The sequence below is a fragment of the Mus musculus genome, chromosome 15 (genome assembly GCF_000001635.26).
Source record: "Mus musculus strain C57BL/6J chromosome 15, GRCm38.p6 C57BL/6J".
Taxonomy (NCBI): Eukaryota; Metazoa; Chordata; class Mammalia; order Rodentia; family Muridae; genus Mus; species Mus musculus.
This window is the reverse complement of record NC_000081.6, coordinates 80,915,659-80,941,165: the sequence shown is the minus strand read 5'-3', so window position 1 is coordinate 80,941,165 and position 25,507 is coordinate 80,915,659. Positions and strand designations below refer to the sequence as shown.

General features: G+C 43.9%; 1 protein-coding gene and 1 non-coding gene across 3 annotated transcripts in view; both read right to left on the bottom strand.

The window, feature by feature from the left end:
- Positions 1–79: 79 nt before the first annotated feature.
- Tnrc6b (trinucleotide repeat containing 6b) overlaps positions 80–25,507 on the bottom strand; it is a 229,774-nt gene continuing 204,346 nt past the window's right edge. For both annotated transcript variants that reach the window (NM_144812.3, NM_177124.4), the window contains 7 exons: positions 24,306–24,482; positions 23,069–23,215; positions 22,560–22,655; positions 17,484–17,708; positions 17,010–17,080; positions 13,427–13,566; positions 80–12,077 (listed from right to left, as the gene is read on the bottom strand). In NM_144812.3, coding sequence (NP_659061.2) covers positions 11,690–12,077; positions 13,427–13,566; positions 17,010–17,080; positions 17,484–17,708; positions 22,560–22,655; positions 23,069–23,215; positions 24,306–24,482 — 1,244 coding nt within the window. In that variant the 3' untranslated portion in view covers positions 80–11,689. The remainder of the gene's footprint in view (positions 12,078–13,426; positions 13,567–17,009; positions 17,081–17,483; positions 17,709–22,559; positions 22,656–23,068; positions 23,216–24,305; positions 24,483–25,507) is intronic.
- On the bottom strand, positions 1,046–1,127 carry Mir5113 (microRNA 5113). The gene has a single exon (NR_039573.1). It is a non-coding gene; the product is annotated as a microRNA 5113 (primary transcript).

Here is a 25,507-nt window from a genome sequence, read left to right as displayed (position 1 = left end):
GGAGGGAGGGAGACTCAAAAGAAGCCAGCAGGTCAAACATTTCAACTATGAGACTAAAACCAGAAATGACAACAGTAAATGCTTAGCAGCCAAACACATTTATTAGTCTTTTTTCTTTTTTTTCCAGGAACTCAAAAATATTTTGTAGTTATAATGTAAGCAACTGAGTTGCACATAATACAATCATATCTTTCCAAAATAAAATAAAATAAAAACTAAAAAAAAAAACAAAATAAGCTGTTTAAAAGCCCAAAAAACCCTTCAGAAAACTCTTATATATGCATTACATCATCTCTCAGTTTTAATGAAATGACTACGACTTTAATCCTTACCAATCAACCTGTCACAATCTGAGAAAACACCACCCTTCAGTTTTGTTTGTTTTTGATATATATATATATATATATATAATTTTTTTTTGAAATCCAGCATGAGAAATACAGTACCTGCTATGGCAAAAATACACATAAAATGCAACTTTTCAGCTTATTTGTACATTAGTAGAGTTTAACATTTGTTTTTTAAGTGAACCAGTGATTTTAAGTACCACTATACTAAAAAAGTAAAATAAAATATAGAAAGGGGGTCGGCCTGCCGTGCAAGTGAACCACCAAAGTGCCTAGTTTCTGTGTCCATGTTAAACCAGTAAGATGAACAATGTTACCCTATGGGAGTCTGACTGAACCTCTATGTTAAAACGACAATGCCACAGCCTTCCTTTTCTCCCCTCAAACAGCCTTAACATTTGTCATCTGCAGTTTCAATTGCCCAACAGAAGAGAGAAAAGAAAGCCACCAACATAATATTGTAAAAGTGTTTTCAAGTATAAGAAAACAAAACACTTATAGGTAACTCGCAGAGCGCATCAACGTGGGCAGCAGTTTAGTCCTTTTGATTTGACAGGTTGTTTCTGCCGAGTGTTTCGGATGAGAGGATTTTCATGGTACCTTCCATTTGTGTGCAAAGTTGGAAAGCTGCCTCTTAAAAACTTCAGCCTCTTTCTGGTGTCTTTCTCTGAACCTTTTGATTAAAGGGGCAAAGAGGGCCAGGGAGAGCAGAGAGGAGGGAGTGACCCTGGTGTTGCAGTGAGTTAAACAGGATCTCTCTCCTCCTCTGTCCCATCCCTAGGTCTTTAAACCTCTGGTTCAGCCTCAGTGATTTCTTACTGAAGGGTCTCTCACTACTCACTGTTTCCTGATTTGGTAGAATTAGTTTCACTATGTAAACATAGCCCCCTAGGATTATGGAACCCAAAGCAGCATTTGTATCTCCATCGAAAGGGAGAAAGATAAAACAGTCCAGAGACCTCTCCTTAGGTTGCTTTCTGTTGTTGGTTTTGGTTACGCAAAACAGGGCTGGGCTGGGCTGGATGCAGAATGAGTTGCAAGCAGATAGTGGGGAGCGGTTGGATCTGCTTGATTTTCCCTCCCAGAAAAGGTTATTTTTAAACCTGTTAAAAATGTTCCTGCACCTTAAGTCGTGCTGAAGTTAAGGCCAAGGGTGCAGATCTTGTGCACATCTGTGAGCACACTAGAGGTGCGTGCACCATTTGATGTCATGTGTTGAGACCACTGCATACACTTTGGTCACTGGTGTGTGCAAAGGGTGTAGTAGGGGAATGCCCCAAGAAAGAGGTGCAGACATCAGCAAAGCCCTTTGGGAACATCAGAGAGGGAAACAAGGGCAGGCAGAACCCCGTCGATAGGAGAAAGCACACTGATAAGCAAGGACCTCCAGACAAACTACAGAAGTCAAATCCAAGGGAACAGTGCCACGCAGAAGATAGGCAAGGGATGTCCATCACTTTCAACCAGATTCCTCCCTCAAAGGAAGTCGTCATTAAACAGATCAAGGAAAGCACTCTTGACTATAGCTTCTTAACAGATATAGATTTGAGTTAAAATGAGATAAAATGAATCTTCTACTCTTGTTCAAGGGAGCCCACGGTCTAGGAGGGCAGCGGCTGTCAGCACCCTCACAGGCAGCATGTGCCAACAAGGATTTTTAAGGATGTCAGCTCTAAGCTCAATTTCCTTCTAAGTAAGAAATACATTTCCAGAACATTGCTAAAAAGGCTACGGGACAGACTAAAAAATCAGGGACTAAACTCCACTGGGGATTAAAGGACCACACTTAAAGAGCAAGAAGTGCATACATGTAAACACACACACACACACACACACACACACACACACACACACACACACGGCAAAGAACTTCTTGAAGTCCCTGGAGGGTATGGATCATATATGGAAGAGAGAAATTCAGATATTGCCCACCCTGGGGCCTTGGTGGTGGAAGAGATGGCATTTAGTTAGGGCAGGGTGTGGTCACTGGTCTGCTGCCCTGTGCTGTGGCGGGGGAGGGACACCAGGAGAGAATAGGCAAACCACAAACCCAAAGCCATCCCACCCGTCTGCTTTGCTTTTTCTTCATCAACAAGAATTCAGATCTGAAACTTCTGACGGCTTAACATGCAAATATCATATTTTAGGGTTATTTTCACAGCAAAGAAAATGTTTCAAAGACTTATCTGGTTATTTACACATCCTTATTGTATAAAGAATAGCTCACTGATGTCAAGAAAGGAGGAGTGAAGGGTTTACATTGCAGGGGAGATATACCTTGAGGTATCATTTTGTGTCAGACACTTGAAACATCAGGATTTTCTTGTTGTTTTGCTTTTGTTTAAAGGCAATCGAACAGATTGGAACCCTGATACAATCATGCCTGTGCAGCCCTGCACAGACACAAGGAGACTGTGATCACGTCTGTCACTCATTACAGTACTGTGAACATAACAGAGATTGCTGTGTGGGAAACACTGAAGACAGGCTGAACATCTCTGGCTTTCTATACTACGTGCTGTAATAATGCCTAGACCAGAGCAATGCAGGCGCTATGACTTAGCATAGTCCAACTCTACACAGGAATTGTTGTAACAACAAAGAGAAAGTATGAAAGCATTCCAGTGTCCCACAACTCACTCGCTGTGCCACCAGCTCAGTACAGGTGAGGGAAACAGAGGTCAGGGAGCAGACATGGAAGGGAACAGCCCTCTTTCTCGGCTCATAATTAGGAGTGGTACCCTACACAATGACTGAAAACAAAGAACGTAAAAGAAGAAGATGAACTCTCAGGTCAGCAGAGTGTGGCATGGTTTCCTGAGCTTGAAAGGGTTCAGAGTTCAGAGAATACTGGAGCCTGTGAGCTTCCATGGCTGCCCTGGGTTAACACTGCATGGCCAGTATCAAGAATCCTGCACCGTAATGATGGACAGACATGGCAGACCCCCCTCTCCCCCAAATTTGCTTGGCAATCAGACCTTCCAGAGGATGGGGTCTGGGAGGTCCCTCTCGCCCTCACTATGCTGACCTAGCGAGCCTTCTCCTCTCCTCTTCTTCCCTTCCCAGACATGGGGATTCCATGGACACAGAAACTGGAGTACATAAGGATGCAAATCGGCTTCTTTCCCTGCCTTCCCCCTTTTCAGAAAATGCATAGTTACAAATTCAGGATATAAAATAGAGTAAGGATGACCACATTTAGACTTTTTTTTTTTAAAAAAAAACAAAACAAAACATAAAAACAAATCCAACAACCTCTAGTTAAATTCACATTTGCATAATAATACATCCCAAGGCAACAAGAGGAGTGAGTGTCTTCCTGAATGAAGCTGAAGGAATCTAGAGAGCACTTTCCTGGGGGAGGGGAGCACTGAGGATGGTGGACAGGCCCCTGGGCATCCACTAAGATGCTTCTTTAGAAACTGGAAATAGGAGTGGAGGTGGGGTCGTTGAAAACAAACATGAAACATGAAAAGACCATAGACTTCCAAGTTTAACTACAACAGTTCTCAAAAACTACAACGTGATTTCAGAGGTTTTCTTCTTTTTTAAACACCGGTCTCAATTCTTTCAAAACCTTTCCTTTATGTGCAATAAATACCCTGTTCACAGAAATAGCAACATGATGTGACTTGCATTTGGGAAAATCATGACCTTCTAAGGCAGAGAGGGTAAAAATAAAATAAAATTAAACTAAAAAAAAAAAAGCACCTTCTGCAGCACAAAGCCAGAAATGCCTTCTTTACAAGAATGAACGGGTCACAAAAAAAATCACCCTTTCCCAATCCCAAATCTCTAGTGCTTACAACACACACACACACACACACACACACACACAGAGAGAGAGAGAGAGAGAGAGAGAGAGAGAGAACACTAAGGAATGCAGATGTCGACAGCTGACTACAGTGGAATCCGCTGGGCCCTGGCCTTGCTTATAAGGTCCTGGTCCAAGACCCAGAATCTCTTCCATACAACTCACACTGTGCAAAATGGGTGCTCATGGAAATCCAACAGCTGCCCCTGGGGCTGCCAGGAGAACCTCTGACAGACCACAGTTGGTCTCTGGGCTGACAAAGGCACATTCAGAAGTACTACACTTAAAGAGATTCCTTGGAAAGAATTAAAGGGGGGCAGTGTTTTAAACACAAGCATTGTAACATAACCCCAAACTTCTGGCAAAAAGAAGTTTCATGCTAAAAGCCATCACTTGGTGAGCGACCATCCTACCTTTACAAGGTATGTAACCTCTTCAAAGATCCCCCAAGGGTTGGTTTGGTTTTGGCATACACATTCAGCACTCCACCACCTTTTCCTGCTGTAAGGCCAGGCACAGAAGGTAAGGCTGCTCCATCTGCCTCAAGTCCCTTTTACAACCTCCACGAGTGGCCCAAGAAAAACTTCATGCCCCACCAGAAGGTCCAGGAAGCCAGGGAGAAGGGCGAGAGATCTAAGAAGGGATTTCCCTGTTAGAAGAGGTCATCTCAACTTTCGGATACTGACTGGGAAAAGGGTCAACTGTAATGGAGAGTTTGTTTCCAGCGCTGACTCACACTGTGAAACCTAAGCACTAAGGGAAGCAGGTAGAGCCCTAGGGAAATACTATTTCTTTCTTATTTAAAATAGAACACTTCTGGCTTAAGAAAGGATATCTGGCCTTTCCCCGCTGGTGGAAAGGTAAGTCTGTCACCTTGAGGAACAGTGCTGAGCTCTGAAGAGCCTTCTGGTTCAGATAGTACCCCCGTTCCTGGTATGGCCCATTTCAAATCCCAGAGGCAAACATTGGCATTCTCTGCCACTCAGTTACTATTTAAAAAATCATTCAAAAGATGAAAATACTAGCCATCTGTCAGGACCTGGTCAGGGTCCACACACATGGGAGGCAGAGTGCCACTCTGACTAGTACTCCTCTTTCACCATCTTGTATCTTGTTAATGTCCTCCTTGTGGCCTCCAGTGGGAAGTGGGGGCGATGTTGTGGGACGTTTAGAGAGGATTGGTATTCAGATTTTGCTTTATGAGACAGGGTCTCTCTGAAACTTGCTATGTAGAACAGGCTGGCCTTGAACTCACAGAGGTCCACTTGCTTCTGCCTCTCAAGTGCTGGGATAAAAGGCATGTGCCACCAAGTCTAGTCCAATACTCAGTCTTTAGATTCCTAGAGTTGACAATGATTTCAAATCTAAAGACTGCAGTATGGCTACCCCCTTTGTCAAAGTTAAGGTCAAGAATAAGAATACTATTGCTGACAACTGGAGCCATCTCTGATACAACGTACCTTTGGCACTGGATGCAAGCCTATAGACCATTCTTATAGGGTGAAACAAACTCTGGGGATATTCTGGGGTTGTTTTGTTTTTCTTTCAGCCCTGTCCTTGTAGGTAAAGAGCAAAGGGGCTCTGTGTGGTCCTCAGAGTCTAAGGGTGGACAGTTCACTTACACACATGCTAGAATAGTCCTAGCTGCACTCAGAGAAGATAAGCATGACCACAGAACAAGGTTTCTCTTTGCAGTGATATGAAGACATGTAGCTAATTCATGGACTCAAAACTGTGACAAAACTTGGCAAAAACATGGAGAATAAAGTTTGGGGTTTTTGTTTGAAACCAGCTAAAATGTATCTCTTCTCCTATAGTTAAAATAAACAAAACAAAACAAAACAAAACAAAACACTAACTCAAAGTAACATGTCAGAGCAGTACATGCTGAATTGTACCTCTGAGGGCAGGGAGGAAAGGGACCACTCAGTTGTGCCTCAACCTTAGAGATGGCTATCTCAGCCACATCTGCTGAGAACATCCTGCTGATACTGGAGAGGGAAGCGGGACACAGAGACGCGAGTCAAAATGGCAGAAGATGAGAAAGTAATTGAAAAGTACACAGCATCTGAGGTCAAAGTAGAACCTGGCCGTTAATCCTACAAAACCATTTCCCTTACAAGAAAAAGGGGGCACGGACAGCAATGGCATAGGGCTGGAAGAACTGTGTGGCTCAGGCACAGAGAGTGCTCACGGCCATGGGCAAAGTCCTGGGTTTCAACCCCAGCACAATGAACTCCAAGCAGGGAGTGAAGTGTCTGCAGTAAGTGAACTTTCAGTTTTTGGTAGGCACACTAGTAAAGCCCTTCCAAATTCTTTCTTTCTCCCCCTTAAACATTATCTTCCACATCACACTGAATTTTGACTCAATCCCCAATGCCACATTCACAACAGAAGTGGGACATTTCTCAGAACACAAGCCACTGCAATACAAAGTAACTGGTTGAATGGCAAAGCACAGGGGGTGCTTCATGGGGATGCTGAGGGGGGTGGTATGGTTTTGAGCTGCTGTTCTGTGGACCAGCACTGCTGCATGGGTAAGTTTAGTCCTATAAATGCTGGAAATGGAAAATAAGTTCAAGAACTAGGGGCTGAGAGGTGAGATGCTGTACGGGACTGTCCTTTCTCTTCTGTTGGTTTTAAAGAGGGTGTCAGAGACCTGTTTTTTTCAACCCTTAAATGGGGTCATGGCACTGGGTCGCATCGGCAGCAGAGGCTCCCCAGTGACAGAAGACTCATTCCTACACCTGTGCTTTTCTTTTGGCTATCCATGGGGGTCAGACAACAAGCCTTGATGCTCACGAGACATATATACCTCTACCTACTACTAATCAAGAGTTAGAAAAAAAAAACTAGAATAAAACAGAAAGCTCACACTTACATGCTTATAATGTGTATAAAACAAATCTATATAATGGTGACTAGCAAGCCTCTGTATATATGCCAGGATCGGCTGGAAATATATGCTTACTGAACTTTTCCATGTAGGACAAAGTCGCCTAATGTCTTAGTAGACAGGGTACCCCTCACCACATCCTCTTCTTAGGTCATTGCCTATCAATCACAAAAGCTTCCAGCAAGATGACAAATGGGTGAAGGGGAGAGGCAGAGAGAAGACAGAAACAGGAGCTGAGAAGCAGGAGCCTTCCTCCACTGGCCCGGCACAAAAAGACTTTCCCCATGGCTGTTAACTGTCACCCTTCTACACATGGAGAGGTCAGCACCTATGGAGGGCACACAACATAGGAAGGAACTTGGCATCCCGCATTATCGAGACAAAACAATGTATTTAACTTCCTCAATGTTTATTTTGATTTAGCCCACTGCCTTTGGGGCCTGTCCAGAACCACTCCAATTTCCTTTACAGGCAAGCATCATACCGACCGTGGACCGTGGAGTGACTGGACCACATGCACACGCACACGCATCCCCTGCTTAGGATGTCGGTGTATGTACGAAGGCACTAAAGCGGTTTTAGAGAATGCAGGCAACAACCCCACCCATTCACTTTACCTGTGGAGCTGGAGTTTCTTTCCCACTGGGAAGCTTAAAGTTTGAAAGAAGCTGTGGCCAAGACCTCTGGCCCCAGGAGGGAATACAAAAGCAGAATTCAACATCACCCAAATCAAAAGGAAACACTCCACATCTCTGCCTCCCAGGATGGGGGGAGTAAGCAGCAGATCTTCAAAACAGCATTTAAAACAAGCAAACAGTAGCTGGGAGCTAAATAAAAAATGAAAAGTAAAACCACTTGTTCCTTATTAGACTCTTCTGTTTCCTCCTCCTGTAACAGATGGGAGGCGAAACACACACTTTTCACCAACAGAACAGTCCATAGGTAATTTTCCTTTAGTAATGCTCATATTTAAAATTCGTTTAAAAAATTATTAACCTATATTTCCTAACTCTTTACAGAGATTCTCAGCAATCCAGCAACCGCACTGCCACAGTTTAGAGCCGATCCTTTTGCTTAAGCTACTGTTTCTTTCTTTATTCCTTGCTTTTGTTGATGGGGCTGGAGAGCCAGGGAGAAGAAGGGCTGCACTGGAGAACAGAAACATGACGGGGAGACGTCAGTCCAGCCTCATACAGAAGGAACAATGTGGTGTCACTCCTACGAGCTCAACAGTCACCCCCCCAGTAAGCCATGCACAATGTCAAGCAAGGCGGTGACAACACTCAGAATGGCTGAGCCTTCTCCCACAGTTGTTAAGATAATGAATTTACCTGTTGCTGCTAAATTGGTAATTTTTAAAAAATATTTCTATGTATTTTAAAATGTGTGATCCCCTGTATGATAATAACGTTTGGAGACTTTTCTTTTTACATTTTTATAAGTAAAAATCGTTTAAACTTTTTGAAGTTTCAGGAACTTGTAAAAGTTTACTAACAGGAAAGAAACAGCTGTCTATCTAGGATAAGATACAATTAAATAAACCATCTTCAAAAAACTGGCTTCCTACCCTAGAATTCCTGAGAATGCTTGCAAATTTTAAAGCAGGAAAATAATGTTAAAAATAAAAAACAAAAACACTGTTAAATGCTCCCAGAGTTAGTCTTCATCTAAAATATATATTTATATGTATGTGTGTATGTGCATATATATATGTACATACATATATATATATATATGTATATATATATACACACACATATATATATATATACACACACACACACACACACACACGCACTTTTTGGTCTTTTTTTTTTTTTTAAGTTTTTAGTTTTTTTCCCTTTAAGCTTATGATGGAAGAACATTTTAGCTTCTCATGCTTATTTTTACATATTTCAAATCCCTCATTTATGTCTTGTAAACAAGAGGGGCTCTAGCACCCGGCTTTCACCGTAGTATCGTAAGGAACTCAACTAAGCCATAGTGCAGGTCAAGGACCCAACAGGCAGAAAGAGGAGCAGGGGCAGAGGAGAGGATAGGCAGGGCCATGAACCAAGAGCGGCAGTGGACAGTCCCCACAGGCTCCCAGGAGTCTGGGGACACTAAAGTTCAGCCTTCAGTCTGCAGATGTCTGAATATAAGCGGCGCTTCACCTGGACGTCATCACCTGCGACAGAGCTCTGCTCCAACACTGAGAGTCAGTGGGGCTGGAAGGAGACATTTTGCAGGGCAGAGGTGAGAGGGGGTGGTGGTGATGGAAACCAGAGAGCAGGAGGAAGGCAGAGTCCATGAGAACAAGGTGTTGCAGGAACAAACCAGAACTGCACGCTCATTTGCCTACCCACCTGCCAAGGGCGCCCAGATTGTTAAGCACAGGTGCTCATGGGAATGGTGCCCCGTCAGCCTCCTCTGAAGCTAGGTTTATACCCAACAAGGTAAGCCAAGACGACTACAGAATTTCCCACTCACTGTCTTACAAAGCCACTTACATGCAATTTTGGGTTTTTTGTTTGTCTGTTTGCTTTTTCCTATCCATACCCCTCTACCCACCTACACCAAAGACACAAGCTGAAAGTTAAATACATTAGGCATTGTTGTATCCTTCACTGAAGATGCTAAAGAAAGAAAAACTCCCTTGTCCTCAATAGCAGCAAGTCACAGAGGACAGCAGAGGTCTGCTCCCGTCAGGGGTTGGAATGGGCAGGTAATTGCTGGTACAGAATGTCGGCACTTCATGTTGAACAGACAGTACGATGCAGACTGGGATATCACACAAGTGCTAGCATGTTCCCCGCACACATCACGCCCGCCCGCCCGCCCGCCCGCCCGCCCGCCCGCCATCTATTTAGCACGTGAGGATCCCCTTCGGGTTTACTTTCACTCTCTTCACAATAAGAAATTTGATATATTTTGATTCCAACATAGTACATACGTATTGGTGATAACTGTGGATTAAACATTGCCTCCTGTTCGGCCCAGAGAACTACTACATTGATGTTTTTTTAAAAAAGTCTTTAAATACCAAAATAAAAAAACCAACATTACAAGGAAAGAAAAAAAAAAAAAAGAGGTCAAAACCAAAACAAGGTGCAATACTTTGCTAAGTTATTTCTGCCTAAGCAAAACCACATACACAGGAAACAACACAGAGAAACAAAGGGAGACACTTGAAGTACACACTGGTTTAAGAACATTCGTTAAGTAAACGTTTCTGTCAGTGATGGCCTGGTGCTGTAACACGCCACGGCCTGGCACAGGTAATGCTCAGCGAGAGAGAGAGAGAGGGGAGCAGAGAGGGAGGCGCTGCGATGCTTCCAGGAGGCTGCTCATAACTTACTGTCTTCCTCACATGATAATGAGAACTGATAGAAGTAATTGAATTTGCATTACCTGAATCCTTTCAAAAAATTCTCACACCCGACGAGCACAGCAAAGTGGGAACTGTTTTTCAGCTTTTAAAACATCACACGATTTAAAAATTATTGAATCGTCTGTTCTCACTCAAAGTAGCCAACTGGCCAGCTCAGTCCTTAGACTCCTGCTGCCGGGCAGGCAGCTGCTTACTTCACAGCACAGAGGTGAGCAGCAGCTTCTTGGAGGGAGGGGCCTTCTGTCACACCTCTGGCCTTGGCAGTGCTCTGCTCTGCAGCTGGGTCGACAGAAGCTGGGGACCTCCCCGCCCCCCCCCCCCCCCCCCCCCCCCCGCATTCTGGCTGCTGCTCTGTCACTGAAAAGCACCCTTCATCTCGAGGCAGCCAGAAGAAGTGGCTTGAGTTGCAGCGGCTCCCTGTGCTCCTGTGTTCTCATAGTCAGAAATAATGAAAAGCGGATGGCCGGCCAGCCAGCCTTTGGAACTGTCAGCAATGCAGCTTTCTGAGAAATCAGGGTGGGGGTGGGGCGGGGCGAGGCAGGACGAGGAGGGCAGGACGCAGGCACACGAAGAGAGACAGAGAGGAGGATGCACGCAAATGCACATGAACACACGTGCACACACATACCAGAACGAGCATGCCTGGGCAGTTACATGTGCCAGAACACACTGGTATTTATCAACCAGCCAATCACAAAATTTTACCTTTTTTTTTTTTTTAAGTTTTTTTGTTTTTGTTTTTAAAGTGAGGCTCCGTCAAGTCTTCCCTCCCCCCTCCCCCAACAATTCTTTTGAATTTCCCTCCCACCCAAACATGGTAGACCTAAGGACGGAAACACACCCAGTGCAAACAAAGTTAAAAAGCTATTTTTTCAGTATATATGTTTCTTAGCAACAACTTCCATATAACATGAAAAAAGTGAAAAACTAGAAACTAATTTTTTTAATTTTTTTGTGTTTAAATTTAAATGGTATGTGTACTTGCTTCACATTGTCTTTCTAGGTTGGCGTTCATGATTCAAGTATTTCAAGAGTGATATGTTCTCTTTTTGGATTCATATTCCAAACGAAAAAACTGAAGTTTTAAGGGAGGCAACTATGTGCTCAGACAGTCTGTCAATGACCCACCTTTTTTCTCTCTCCGTTTTCTTTTTTCCTTTTAAAAATGTATTTATTGCAAGTTGAAAAAAAAAACGAAAAGGTCAAGTTAGTGCTGCTGCTGTTCCAAAAAAGGTCACGAGGTCAGAGTTGAAAGTTTAAGTTCAGATTGAATCCGACCCTCCTCCCAGAAGGTCACCAGGTAGTAAAGGAGCAGGGCTGCCCATCCTATGGGGATCTTCCACCGTCGGGACTCCCCACAAGCTAGAAGAATAGTTTGGGGGGCCCCACAAGGAAGTGCCGGCAAGATCGGCCCCACTGCTGCCACCAGCGCTGCTGCTCCACTGCCCGAGCCCGGTGGACCCACCGAAAAGGTTCAGCGCAGGTCCAACGGGGTCTGCTTGGTTCTGGCTGGTCTCCAGGGACTGCCACCCTGTGGCAGGTGCACTCGGGGTGGCTGCAGGCGTAGGGGGCTGAGCTTGAGCCAGAAAGCGGCTGACTTCATCCTCAGTGGCAAACTCGGCCAGGATGGTAGTGTTTCCCAACACACACCTACAGAAAGGAGAAGAGTCACGTGATCCGAGGGATCGCCAGCAAGGGGGTGGGGGTGGGGTGGTGTACAGCTGTCAGCCCTCTGCTACTGTGTTGTCTGCATGCCTGACGACAGGTGTGGCGATCATGCTTGGTTTATGCAGTACTGGGGACTGAACGTAGGGATTTATTCATGCCAAGCAAGAACACCTGAGCTATGTCTCCAGCCTGTGTGTGTGCGTGTGTCTGAGGTGGGGGGGGCGGGGGCAGAGGGAAGGAGGGAGGGAGGCAGGGGAGGATATTTAGGGCAACCTTACAACCCTGAATGATGTGAGGTGAGGAGATCAGCACTTGTTTGTTCACACCCACCACCACCACCACCACCACCACCACCACCACCACCACCACCACCACCACCGACCCAGAAAGTGAACAGAACCCTAACGTGAACTGTGAACGCTGGTGAATTAGGTGCTAAGGGATGCTTGGAAACTGTAACAAAGGATACTCTAGGAGTGATAACAATGGGTTGAGGAACCACTGAAGGAGTACTCAGGAAGTTGCTATCCCATCCTCTCAATTTTGCTGTGATTCTAAACTAATTTTTAAAAATTTGAAGTTTTACAAAAGCAAGAAGAAAATGTCAGCTTTCTTTCTTCCCCTCCCTCCCTCCCTCCTTCCCTTCCTTCCTTAAATCCACATGAGGCAAAGAATCCCATTCATAACAGCAGGCAAGCCAACACCCAGGCCCCATTCTGTCTGAGCATGGACTTGCAGCTGGGGCCTGCTATCACTTGTTTGTGCTCTCTCTGGATTTTTGTCATGGCAGCTATGGCCAAATGGAGTTTACACTTTTTTGTTCACCAGTTTGACAGTGGGTGGTAAAGAGAATTGGTGAGAGTCTGATCTACTCTGTCTACTTCATGCAAAAACCTTGCTACCCACAAGTATATTAATTTCTTCTCTGGGCTGGGTGTAGTGATGCACACCTTTAATCCCAGCACTAGGAAGGTGGGGCAGGTGGATCTCTACGAGTTCAAAGCCAACCTGGTCTCTACAGTGGGGACTGGGACAGCCAGGTCTATATAGAGAGATCCTATCTCAAACCAACCAACCAACCAACCAAAAAAACAAAAATTTCTTATTTACATCTGCAACATTAAACAGCTAGATTCTAACAAGAAAAACAATAGCATTTAGAATGTTTTTCATAACAAATGTAGAAAAGGCGACACCTCAGTATTTGCAAGTATGTATGTGACTGAGCTGAGATTCCTTGAGCATGCTATGTCACTGTTGAACTGAGCAGCACCAGAACATGCCTTTGTGTAATCATGTGCACCTGTCTAGATGCTGGATGCAGTACTTACATGTGCAGTGCAGTCTGGGCCTTGGCTGCCTCTTGTTTGGTGCTGTATCGGATCAGGGCAGTGCCCTGGGTTAGGTTCAGATGGAATGTCAGCAGTGGGCCATGCTGCATGCAGATCGTTCTCAGGGTTGACCCATCAATCTAAGAGGTAAGAAACGCATGTGAGCTAAGACGTAGATGAGGCATGGGAAAGGTAAACTCTAAGACACTGAGAGAACGAGACTGAGACCCATTATTCCTATTTTATAAATAAGATGTTTCTGTATAAAATTAGCTTAAAGTAAAAACTTAAAATCTAATATATGGTCTGTTTTTTTTTTTAAGATTTATTTATTATTATATCCAAGTACACTGTAGCTGTCTTCAGACGCACCAAAAGAGGGCGTCAGATCTCATTACAGATGGTTGTGAGCCACCATGTGGTTGCTGGGATTTGAACTCAGGACCTCTGGAAGAGCAGTTGGTGCTCTTAACTGCTGAGCCATCTCTCCAGCCCGTTTTTTTTTTTTTTTTTAAAAGAAAGATGAACAAGCATGTGCATATTTGTAGAGCTCAAAAAGGCAGAAAATGAGAAATAAAGTTACCGTGCAAAGCTCTCAACTTCATTACTAAATTTTGTTTTTTCTGCCTCCCCAATAAATACTCTCACAGAGACAGACCAGACAAGAAGAACGCCCTGAACACCAGGCAGTTAAAACTCCTGGCTCCAACACTGTCACCCTTCTGACAACATAGAAAGGGAGCTACTTTTACCTCCTTCACTTAACCCAGTCCACCAAGGGCTACGGGGGATTATGGGTAATTTCTCCAATCTAGGAGTTATATGAACAAACCTATTTACTCCGGATGAATTTTCCAACAAAATCATTTAAGCCTTCATCCCAATACTTCATTTCACCTCGTTGGAAAAGCTATGCTACGACTGGGAAAGACTTGAAAAGCTGTGGAATATACATAGCCTGTGGTGGAGCAGGTGCCTAAGAGGCACAAGGCCCTGGGTTCCACTCTCAGCACCAGTGGGAAGCCAGGGTGAAAGCCAGCAGCTCCTGTTAGCTCCTCCCCCAAAAATCAAAGAAAATGTTGCTGGCACGCTGGTAAGGGACATCACCTACATGAATAAATCATTATATGGCACAAATGACTTTTCAGAAGCCATTTTTTGGTGATGGAAAATCCACTGCCCCATGTATCACTTTGCTCCACCAACAACTTAAACTGTGAGTAACACCGGTCTACTTACAAGACAGCTCTAACATTTTTCCTAAATATTCATTTATTTTATGTATGAGTGCTCTATCTGCATGTACACCTGCATGCCAAATGAGGGCATCAGATCACACTATATATTATACATGGTTGTGAGCCACCATGTGGTTGCTGGGGACTGAACTCAGGACCTCTGGAAGAGCAGATGCTCTTAACTGCTAACCCATCTCTCCAGCCCCAGCAGCTCTAACATTTAAAGAAATCAATTATTTTCTGATACAAACACAGCCAGGATCACGTTAATTTTATTATACATGTAATGTATGCATAGTTTTTTTTAGTGGATAGGAGTAAATAGTTAGCTAGCATGCCCAGGCTCTTTTCAAAACTGGGTACCTCTTATTGGCTCTCATCCTATCCACATTATAACCACTACATAGTGTGATAACTCTTAAAAACTCAGGCATAGCCGGGCGCTGTGGCGCACTCCTTTAATCCCAGAGGCAGAGGCAGGTGGATTTCTGAGTTCGAGGCCAGCCTGGTCTACAAAGTGAGTTCCAGGACAGCCAGGGCTATACAGAGAAACCCTGTTTCGGAAAACCAAAAAAAAAAAAAAAAAAAAACCCAACTCCCCCCCCCCCCCAAAAAAAACCCTCAGGCATAGCCAGACGATGGTGGCGTATGCCTTTAATCCTAGCACTTGGGAGGCAGAGGCAGGTGGATTTCTGAGTTTGAGGCCAGCCTGGTCTACAGAGTGAGTTCCAGGACAGCCAGGGCTATACAGAGAAACCCTGTCTTGAAAAAAACCAAAAAAATAAAAAACAAAAACAAACCAAACAAACAAACCCCCTAAGGCATATATAGTTTTGAGCATTATTATATTTGATTTTTCATATTGGAGCTGTGGTCAGATGTACATGGAGTATTTGTTTACTGCATGTGAGCCCCAGGTTTGATCCCAGTATCAGTATCACTCCTGCTCCCACACAAGTCTTTACAGTTTAGTCAACTATTAGCTAAGGAAATAAACTGGGACTTTTATGTATTTTGAGAGACTATTTAAGCCTAGAAATAGGAGGAACCTTGTGATTTACTCGCCACAAATAGGTTCACTGGGCAGATAAGTTTATAGCAAACTGTATTTGCCCATAGAGAGTCCTAGCAGATACTAGTATGTTACAGATCTGAGGACCTCACACTACCACTTTATCAACTGACCGATCTTCTAAGCCCCCTTTGGGAATGTCTTTTTCCATGTGATTAAAATGTATCCTCCTATTTGGTTCCAGATTCCAACAGGCATATCTATGAAGCACACTGCCTTATTGGCAGGCCACATGATGTCACTCTCGATGCTTTATAGAATCTTTTCATCTCTAGCATGATGAGTGTGAATGTGAGACCTAGTGGCCATGAAATAAGAGAGCTCTCTTTATAGGCCATAAGAGAGCATCAGATCAGGGGCTGGTGAGATGGCTCAGTGGTTAAGAGTGCTGACTGCTCTTCTGGAGGTCCCAAGTTCAAATCCCAGCAACCACATGGTGGCTCACAACCATCCGTAATGAAATCTGATGCCCTCTTCTTAGAGTATCTGAAGATAGCTACAGTGCACTTACATATAATAAATAAATAAATCCTTAAAACAAACAAACAAACAAAAAAAACCCAAAGAGCGCATCAGAGCATCAGATCTCCTACATCAGACATCTCCTATGGGTGCTCTGCCTAAGCAGCAAGTTTCCTTTTTTTTTGGTTTTTCGAGACAGGGTTTCTCTGTGTAGCCCTGGCTGTCCTGGAACTCACTCTGTAGACCAGGCTGGCCTTGAACTCAGAAATCCGCCTGCCTCTGCCTCCCGAGTGCTGGGATTAAAGGTGTGTGCCACCATGCCCAGCTAGCAGTAGGCTTCCTTAACTGCTGAATCATTTCTCTAGTCCCATAAATAAGCTTTCATAGCCGAGTAGTGGTGGCAAATGCCTTCAATCCCAGCATTTGAGAGGCAGGCAGATCTCTGTAAGTTTAAGGCCAACTTGGTCTATATGGTCTACAGAGTGAGTTCTATGACAGCCAGGGCTACACAGAGAAACCACCGGGGTGGGTGGGGCCAAAACAAATGAAAACAAACAAAAAAACCCAAAAAACCTCAATGAGAAAAGAGCTTTCATGTCTGCCAACATCCTCCATTCTGTCTCTCCCCTTTTATTTTAGACAAGAGTCCCATGTACCCTAAGAACTTGCTAACAGGCTGGCCTTGAGCTCAGAGACATCTACCTGCCTTTGCCTTAAGTGCTAGAGACTAAAGGTATGTGCCAATATGCTCAGCTCTCTCTTTAAATAAAATCAAACTCTTATCTAGAAATCCACAAGAAAGCATGGTTACCTGTGGGGTGAGATTGTGGAGAACCAGCCAGTAACTAGGACGGACAGAGCCACCATCACTCCAGGTAGAGGCTGTAGACAATAGGGGACGGATGAGGGAGAGAGAAGACTAATGCATACCCAAACCAAGACTCTCAGGGGACCACACAGGGCAGGGACATTTTCATGCAGACCATAGGCCTCTTTTTTTTTTTAACCTAATCCTGACCTTCACGGTCTTTTCTAGTTCCTGACCCCAGTGAATTAATTTGCATATTTGTAGGACAATGCCCCCCCCCCCCATAATTGCTCATTTTTACTTCATGTGCCCTCGAGGGGGTCCTGGTTCCTTCATCTGTATTAACTGCAACTTTTCAGTCAAAAGACGATTTTTCCTCTACCAGATAACCACACACTCCTCCATGCTGAGCCCTAGCCATGTCCTTCCAGGGTGCTAAACAGACGCTCCTGCTCCTCCACAGCAGACCATCCTCACCCGAGGCAATCCGGGAGTCCTGTGTCCCCCACCCCCTGACCGATCGCGGTGCTGTGCTGCTCCAAGGAGATGCCGGTTTGGGGTTGGTCAGGCCAGGAGGTGGGCGGGTCAGCGGTGTAGTGTTCCTGGAGGAGATGTGATTTTTCCACATCTTATTGGAGAGATGAGTGGGGTTGTGTCCTATGGGATCTGGGGACCACGTGGATTTATAATCAGGGAACTTTGCTGTAAGAGAAACGTAGGAAATAAGTCAGGGTTAGATGGGCATCTGCCTACCAATAGACACAAATTCTGTTTATAAACACATATATATTTATATTTTATAAAGTCACAGTGTTAAGGCTGAGGTAACCCTGGGCTTCTTGTACTTTGTTTCAAAAAAAAATTTTTTTTAAAGTAGCAGGAAGCATACATTTTAAGAGCAGCAGTATAAAAATAAATTTCCTCTGAGCATGCTGAATATAAAATTTTAAAATGACTCTAAACTGATAAATCATTGTGTGAATTGAAGATTCAGTAATATAACTAATCTCCTACTTCTTTTTTGGGTAAACACGAGAAGACAGATTTATGGAGAAAGTATTCCAAAAGAGGTCAAGCTAAAAGACAGGGTTACAATGTTAACACCAATGGAACTAGAGTACTCTATAAATGCTCACTGACTCCCCTCAAGCAAGCACTAAACCACTAGAAAACTATGTATTGCTTGTGCCTTGATACATTAGACACCAACATTGATTTTAAATATAACCACTAAAGCTGGGAGCATGGCTTTGTTTGTTCTTACAAAGGATCTGGGTTCAATTTCCATCACCTACAGAGAAGTTCACAACCATTCCAACTCCAGGGGGTCCCATACCCTCTTTTGACATCTGTGAGCACTAGGCAAGTATATTACACATACATGCAGACTCTGTCTGTCTGTCTGTCTGTCTGTCTGTCTGTCTGTCTGCCTGCCTGTCTGCCTGCCTATCTATCTATCTATCTATCTATCTATCTATCTATCTATCTATCTATCTATCTATCTATCCTGTCTGTTTGTCTATCTATCTACACAGCAATAAATAAATCTAAAAAAACCTTCAAATGATCACTACTGCTTACTAAGTTTAAGTCACTGGACAGCACTATAGGTACTTGTGGAGCCTCTAGTTCAGAGGGAGACAGAATTGGTAACCTTGGCAACAGCACATATGCACATAAAGGGACAGGCTCAGGAAAGCAGGGAAAAGGAAATTCAGGCTCAATATATGCTCCTTGTGAGAGTACATCCCTTTAGAATTTTCATGGAGTGTGGCTACTCTAACATGTAGAGTTTCCATGAGACTCAGCACAAAAAAACCAAAAACAACCCCCCCCCCCCCCGCAAGTAAAAAGTGAGGAGGAAAAGAAAAGATAAATTGTCTGGTGGAGATGGGCCATACCTTTAATCCCAGCAGAGGCAGATGTATCTCTGAGTTAGAGGCCAGCCTATTCTATAGAATGAGTTCTAGGACAGCCAGAGCTACACAAAGAAACTTTGTCTTCAAAAACAAAACAAAACCTAGGGTGAGAGTGGACCAAGAGAAGTGGAGATGAAAAGTATGATTTTCATCTGTGGAGAGACAGGGCCTGGGGCCCAGGGAGTAAGGGAGGAAATGTGGTGAAAAACACTGTGATGGTTTGTATATGCTTGTCCCAGGAAGTGGCACCATTACGAGAGGAGGTGTGGCCTTGCTGGAGTAGGCGTGTCACTGTGGGCGTTGGCTTAAGACCTTCATCCTAGCTGCCTGGAAGTCAGTCTTCCATAGGAGCCTTCAGATGAAGATACAAACTCACGGCTCTGCATGCACCATGCCTGTCTGGATGCTGCCATGCACTCACCTTGATGATAATGGACTGGACCTCTGAACTTGTAAGTCAGCCCCAATTAAATGTTGTCATTTTTTTTTTTTTCTTTTTTTGGTTTTTTCGAGACAGGGTTTCTCTGTGTAGCCCTGGCTGTCCTGGAACTCACTTTGTAGACCAGGCCTGCCTCTGCCTCCCGAGTGCTGGGATTAAAGGCGTGCGCCACCACGCCCAGCTTAAATATTGTCACACATCTAATATATACGGTTTGAGTACTAAAGGGCACCAGGAAGTGAAATGGAGCAGAATCCTGTGTTCAAGGAGATTCAATTGAGTGGGACTTTGGGGCAAGATCCTATCCAGCTAAATTTTGATCCAAGCACAGTGGTCACACCTTTAATCCCAGGAGATAAAGCCAAGACTTGCCATGGTCATGGTGTCTGTTCACAGCAGTAAAACCCTAACTAAGACAGAAGTTGGTACCAGGCACTGGGGTATTGCTGTGATAGGCCTGAGAAGAATGTAGATGGATTCAGAAAGTGGTGGAATGCTTTAAAGGGGGCTTAATGGGCCACTCTAGTAGGAATATGGAAGACTTTGTTGCTGAGAGTAATTTGAACTGTACAGACCTGGCCCAAGAGGTTTCAGAGGAGAATTTCAGTATGTGGCCTAGAGACTGTTTTTATGGTGAAGAATATGGCTGCTTTTTGCCCTGTTCTGAAGAGTACTTGAGGCTAAGGTAGTGAGATTTATAATAATTGCATTGACAAAGGAAGTCTCAAAAAAGCTCAGCAGAAACTTTATTCTCTGGTTAAGACTCATGAAGAGCCGGGCGTGGTGGCGCACGCCTTTAATCCCAGCACTCGGGAGGCAGAGGCAGGCAGATTTCTGAGTTCGAGGCCAGCCTGGTCTACAAAGTGAGCTCCAGGACAGCCAGGGCTATACAGAGAAACCCTGTCTCGAAAAACCAAAAAAAAAAAAAAAAAAAAAAAAAGACTCATGAAGAACATATTGAACAAGCATAGTAAGCTCAGAAAGGAAACATCTAATATATATGGTTTGAATACTAAAGGGCACCAGGAAGTGAAATGGAGCAGAATCCTGTGTTCAAGGAGATTCAATCGAGTGGGACTTTGGGGCAAGATCCTATCCAGCTAAATTTTGACCCAAGCACAGTGGTCACACCTTTAATCCCAGGAGATAAAGCCAAGCAGATCTCTGAGTTCAGGCCAGCCCGAGACAGAGCAAGTTCTAGGTGAAGAAAATCTTAAATCCAACCTTGGTGGACCACACCTTTAATCCCAGTGCTCAGGAGACAGGCATGCAGATCTCTGAGTTCAAGGTCAATCGGACAGAGAGAGGGAGTCAGAAAACAGAAACAGGGGTTGGAGAGGGGTGGGAAGGGGAATGTTCTAGTCCCAGTAAGCAGCAGAAAATGGCAGCTTTGGCCATGTAGCTCTGGCTTTAGAGTGAAAAATAGAAGGGTCTCCTGGGACAACTGAAGCTGGTTAGCAGTGATTAAGAAGAGACCAGCAGGGGCTGGTGAGATGGCTCAGTGGGTAAGAGCACCCAACTGTTCTTCCGAAGGTCCAGAGTTCAAATCCCAGCAACCACATGGTGGCTTACAACCATCCGTAACAAGATCTGACTCCCTCTTCTGGTGTGTCTGAAGACAGCTACAGTGTACTTACATATAATAAAAAATAAATCTTAAAAAAAAAAAAAGAGCGCCGACTCTTCTTCTGAAGGTCCCAAGTTCAAATTCCAGCAACCACGTGGTGGCTTACAACTATCCATAACGAAATCTGAAGCCCTCTTATGGAGTGTCTGAAGACAGCTACAGTGTACTTACATTAAATAAATAAATAAATAAATAAATTCTGGGAAGTGTTTTCTGAGAGCACAAACAGCTGTGTTCCAGAGATAGCCAAGGTTGTACCTCGTGCTGTGGCTGGACTTGGTAATATGTAGACTTGAAGGGGTCATGAAGAACTGCTGAGGCTTGGCACTGTGAGAGGCCAGGGAAGGCCAATGGTAAAGATATAGCCTCAGTTGCAGTTGGTGGCCTAGGACTTAAGGGGTAGTATAAAGGAGTTGAAGCTTGACACCATGAAGAGAGCCTATGAGAGGCTATGGGTGAAGCCTAGCTGCAGCAGACCCCAGTGTATAAGACATGACAATACCATGGGATGATCACCAAAAACAGCAGCAGCAGTGGAGTGGGTCAACCTAGCTTAGAATGCCAGAGAGAGCAGAGATGGAGAAGTGATGCCAGGTGTGGTAGTGGTGCAAGGGAGAGAGGGTGGACCTGGGAGGGATAGGAATCAACTGTGATCAGGGTACATTGTATGAAATTTCCAAATAACTAACAAAAATATTATGTGTGTGTGTGTTTGGTGGGGGTGGGGGGTAGGGATGGGGAGGTGTCTCTCCCTTGGCTTGTAGCTCTGGTGGGCTGGAGGGACTGGCTAGCAAGGCCCAGGGATCTTTTTGTCTCTGCCTCCCCAGCACTGGCGTCACACTTGTATGCCATCATTTTCTCTTTTGAGATAGGGTGGAGCTACACACCTATCTCTGTCTCCTGAGTGCTGGGATTAAAGGTGTGCCCAGTTGTGCCTGATTTTTTTTTTTTTAATGTGGGCATGGGGACTGAACTCAAGTCTCCATGTTTGCATAGCATTTTACCCACTGAACCATCCCTCTAGCTCCTATTAACTTTTCTATTCCTTCTTAAGCCTCAATAAGCAAATAAATGCAAAAACCAACCAGCCAACCAACCATAGGAACTCAACAAGTACTATTGGCAAATTAACCAAGGTCCTCTTTTTTACTCTGCCATTTACTTTCATTATGTCTCTAGGTCAGATTTAGGTCCGTAAGTTCCCATGGGCTGCCTCAATGTTAATATGGGTTGAACTGGCTCTCTGTATAACCCTTGGTTTCTTGGCTGGCTAGTTAACAGAAACATTTGGTCATCAGGTCATGGGCTCTGCCCTCTGAAGAACTGCAGTTATGAGAGATTCTATTCCCATTGGCCTTGGTCCAATATAGTCCTGTGTTACCTATCCTATCTCTGGGAGTCCAGGAACTCCCTGAGTAGATGCTGAATGCAAAGAAAGGTTGTGTGTCCATCTGTGCTGACTTAGGTGTTTCCCATCCTTAAGTGGTGCCCCTTAGAAAGTAAATGCTGGTAATAAAGAGGAGCCTCACAGTCAACTGCTAAGCAAGAGGGGAAACGCCACCGAGTACCTGAAGTGCTATGAACGTTGGTAAAGGAGTTGTCAGAGGCACTGTAGGGCCAGGCACCAGGTGAAGGCAGCGAGGTGTTGAGGGAGGAATTAGACCCTTATAACAAAAGAGGAAGAGGAAGAAAATATTAGAGACAAATGTCAATATAACCAGGGAAACTTTGTAAGTTTTTTTTTTTTTTTTTTCCCGAGACAGGGTTTCCCTGTGTAGCCCTGGCTGTCCTGGAAATCACTTTGTAGACTAGGCTGGCCTCGAACTCAGAAATCCACCTGCCTCTGCCTCCTAAGTGCTAGGATTAAAGGTGTGTGTCACCATGCCCGGCAAGTATTTTTATTTAAACTCAAATGGAAGGAAAAACAAAATGTAACCAAACAATACACATATATAAAAAAAAAACATGCTTCTATTTTCTGCTTAAATTATCAGGTACTACAAATAGAAACAAGGCCACAGGCGAATAACTATGAAAATGCTGGGTAGTATTCATGCAGCCTGCAGCCCTCACTTACCTGTGGTGTTATCCCGCAGCAGTTGGTGGTCAGTATCTACAATGGGAGATGTGGTTGTACCCCCTAGCACACTTCCTGGGGTGACATAGGGGTCAGATTCAGGGTCAATATTTTGGATACCTTTCCATGGCACTCCTGGTTGGAATTCTGTGATAAGAAGAAATGATAGGGATAGGAGAGTGTTAAAAACAACTTAAACATTTCCTATTTTATTATTATGTTAAAATAACTGTTTAGTAGGAAAAAAAAAACCATGGTCCCATGAAAAGTTTAAACAATGAAATCTACTATGCATCAGATTTTCATCACGAAATAAAATTTACCATGAACAAACACTCTTGTCAGTAGCCTGTCTATTAGCATACTGTCTGTTCATTTACTTGTATGTGTGCACTGGATCATACATTGCTCCATACATGATATTAGAGGAAGCCAGGTTGTAAGGAAAAGTAGGTATGGCCTAAGGAAGCAAGGCCATAATAAAATGAAATATAATAAGTGACCATTATTTCTCAGTCTGTCTGGGGATAGTTGGGAATAATTTAACTGCTCGTGAGAAAACCTAGACTATATATGAAGGCTTATCCTGTGTTTACTGATTGGTTGAAGCTATATTTAAAGCTACATGTAATATTAACCTCTAATTGTGTTGAGAAGATTGTATTATATGTATAATTGTATTATATGAACAAGAGGCATTATTTCATTTCACTCTAATAAAATGTAGTTATATACATTTATGTCAGAATTATATGTGAAGAGAAGGATAATTACTGACTTTTATTAAATTTTCTATAATGAAAACAGAATACAGAGACAGAGGGAGGGGACAGAGGAAGGAGAGAGCAAGGAAGGGAGAACGAGAGAGAGATGAATCTTACCAAACTCATCACTGTACCTGGGGAGATAGATAAACGACAGATCTGACTAATGAGCGTGTCAATCAATTCAATGCCACTTTAAAAGAGCTAATCTTCCAAGGAACTCTACATACAGGATAAATGCCAAAGCCTAGCTACAAGGCCACCTCCTTTCTCCTTAACTCCCATTTCTTGAAGAACTTTACTTTTCTCGTGGCACACGTTTCAAGGTTCAGGCCTTACCTTTATCAGACAATAACTACTAAATGCAGAAAAGAAAGCATGGGCCTTCCTCAGTACAGTGAGCTGTACAAGAGGTGTGTTCAGAGCCTGAATGTCATTGAACTATTCTAGGAAAGGCAGTTTATGAACAATACCTGGAGGCCAACTGGCATTGCTGGATTTACTTCCGATTTTATTAGTCGGTGGAGATTTGGCAGGTAACCAGCTATCACCAGCAGGACCCGTATGGCCACCCAGTGTGTCACCTGGGATTATATCAAACTGGTTGTATGGTGAACCTCCTCGGGTCTTACCAGGGGCCACTATAGCGCCTGAGAAAAGAAAGAAATAATTGACTAAGAGAGAGCGCCAGGGGTAGAGAGTTGGCTCAGAAGTTCAGACCACTGGCTGTTTTTCAGAGGGCCCAGGTTTGATTCCAACACCTACATGGCAGCTTCCAGCTGTCTGAAACACCAGTTCCAGGGGGTCTGATGCCCTCTTATGACCTGTGTTGGGAATAGGCATGCACATGTGCACAGACATACAAGCAAACTAAAAACCACCCACCCACACAGGAATAAAGAACTTTGGGCAACCATTAATAAAAGCACGGCCGTGATGACTCGGCTCACCTCTCTGAGCTTCTCCATTTCTCACCTAAGCCCACACGAGTGTTCTCATTCTAGAAAAGCCCTTTCAATCTGAAATTCTATAGTCCTATAAAACCAGTGAAACATATACAAAAGTACAAAGCACAGTATCTAAGAGATTTCTAAGCTAATTATTCAAAAGTAAAAAATGAGAAGAACTGAACAAATTTAGAGTCTTGGACAGTTTTAAGTGATCTTTCTATTGATGCTTCTTAACCCAGCTCTTAAAGGCTGGTTGAGCTTGGGTTATCTGGAATTGGCAGTGTGCAGAGTCCACTGGAGAGAAAGCCATCTACAACTGCTTTAAATTCCAAGGCAATGAAGTGGAATTCCTGCACAAGGTCTTTGCCAGCACGCCAGCAATGAACTGCATTTCTGAGCCCAGGGCCTCACATACAGAAAAGAGAAAATCCTCTGTCACTGTGTTCCCAAGGGTATTCCTGTGGCTTTGTTAGTAGCTCCTTGAAGCATTTTCATGGAGGAAAAGTTGAAAGCTTAACGTTCATTAAGTAAAAAATAGCCATAATTTTTTTACTTTAATTTGAGCATAGTCTTAGAGTGGTGAATCATGAGCACATAGAATGATTTTCAGGATAATAAAATGCTTATATAAATACTGAGTAAGCAATCTGTTTGGTTTAGACTAAGGGAATATTATTAGTGTCTCCATCCTCTAAGAGGACATTTGCTTTTCTGTGGACAGTGTG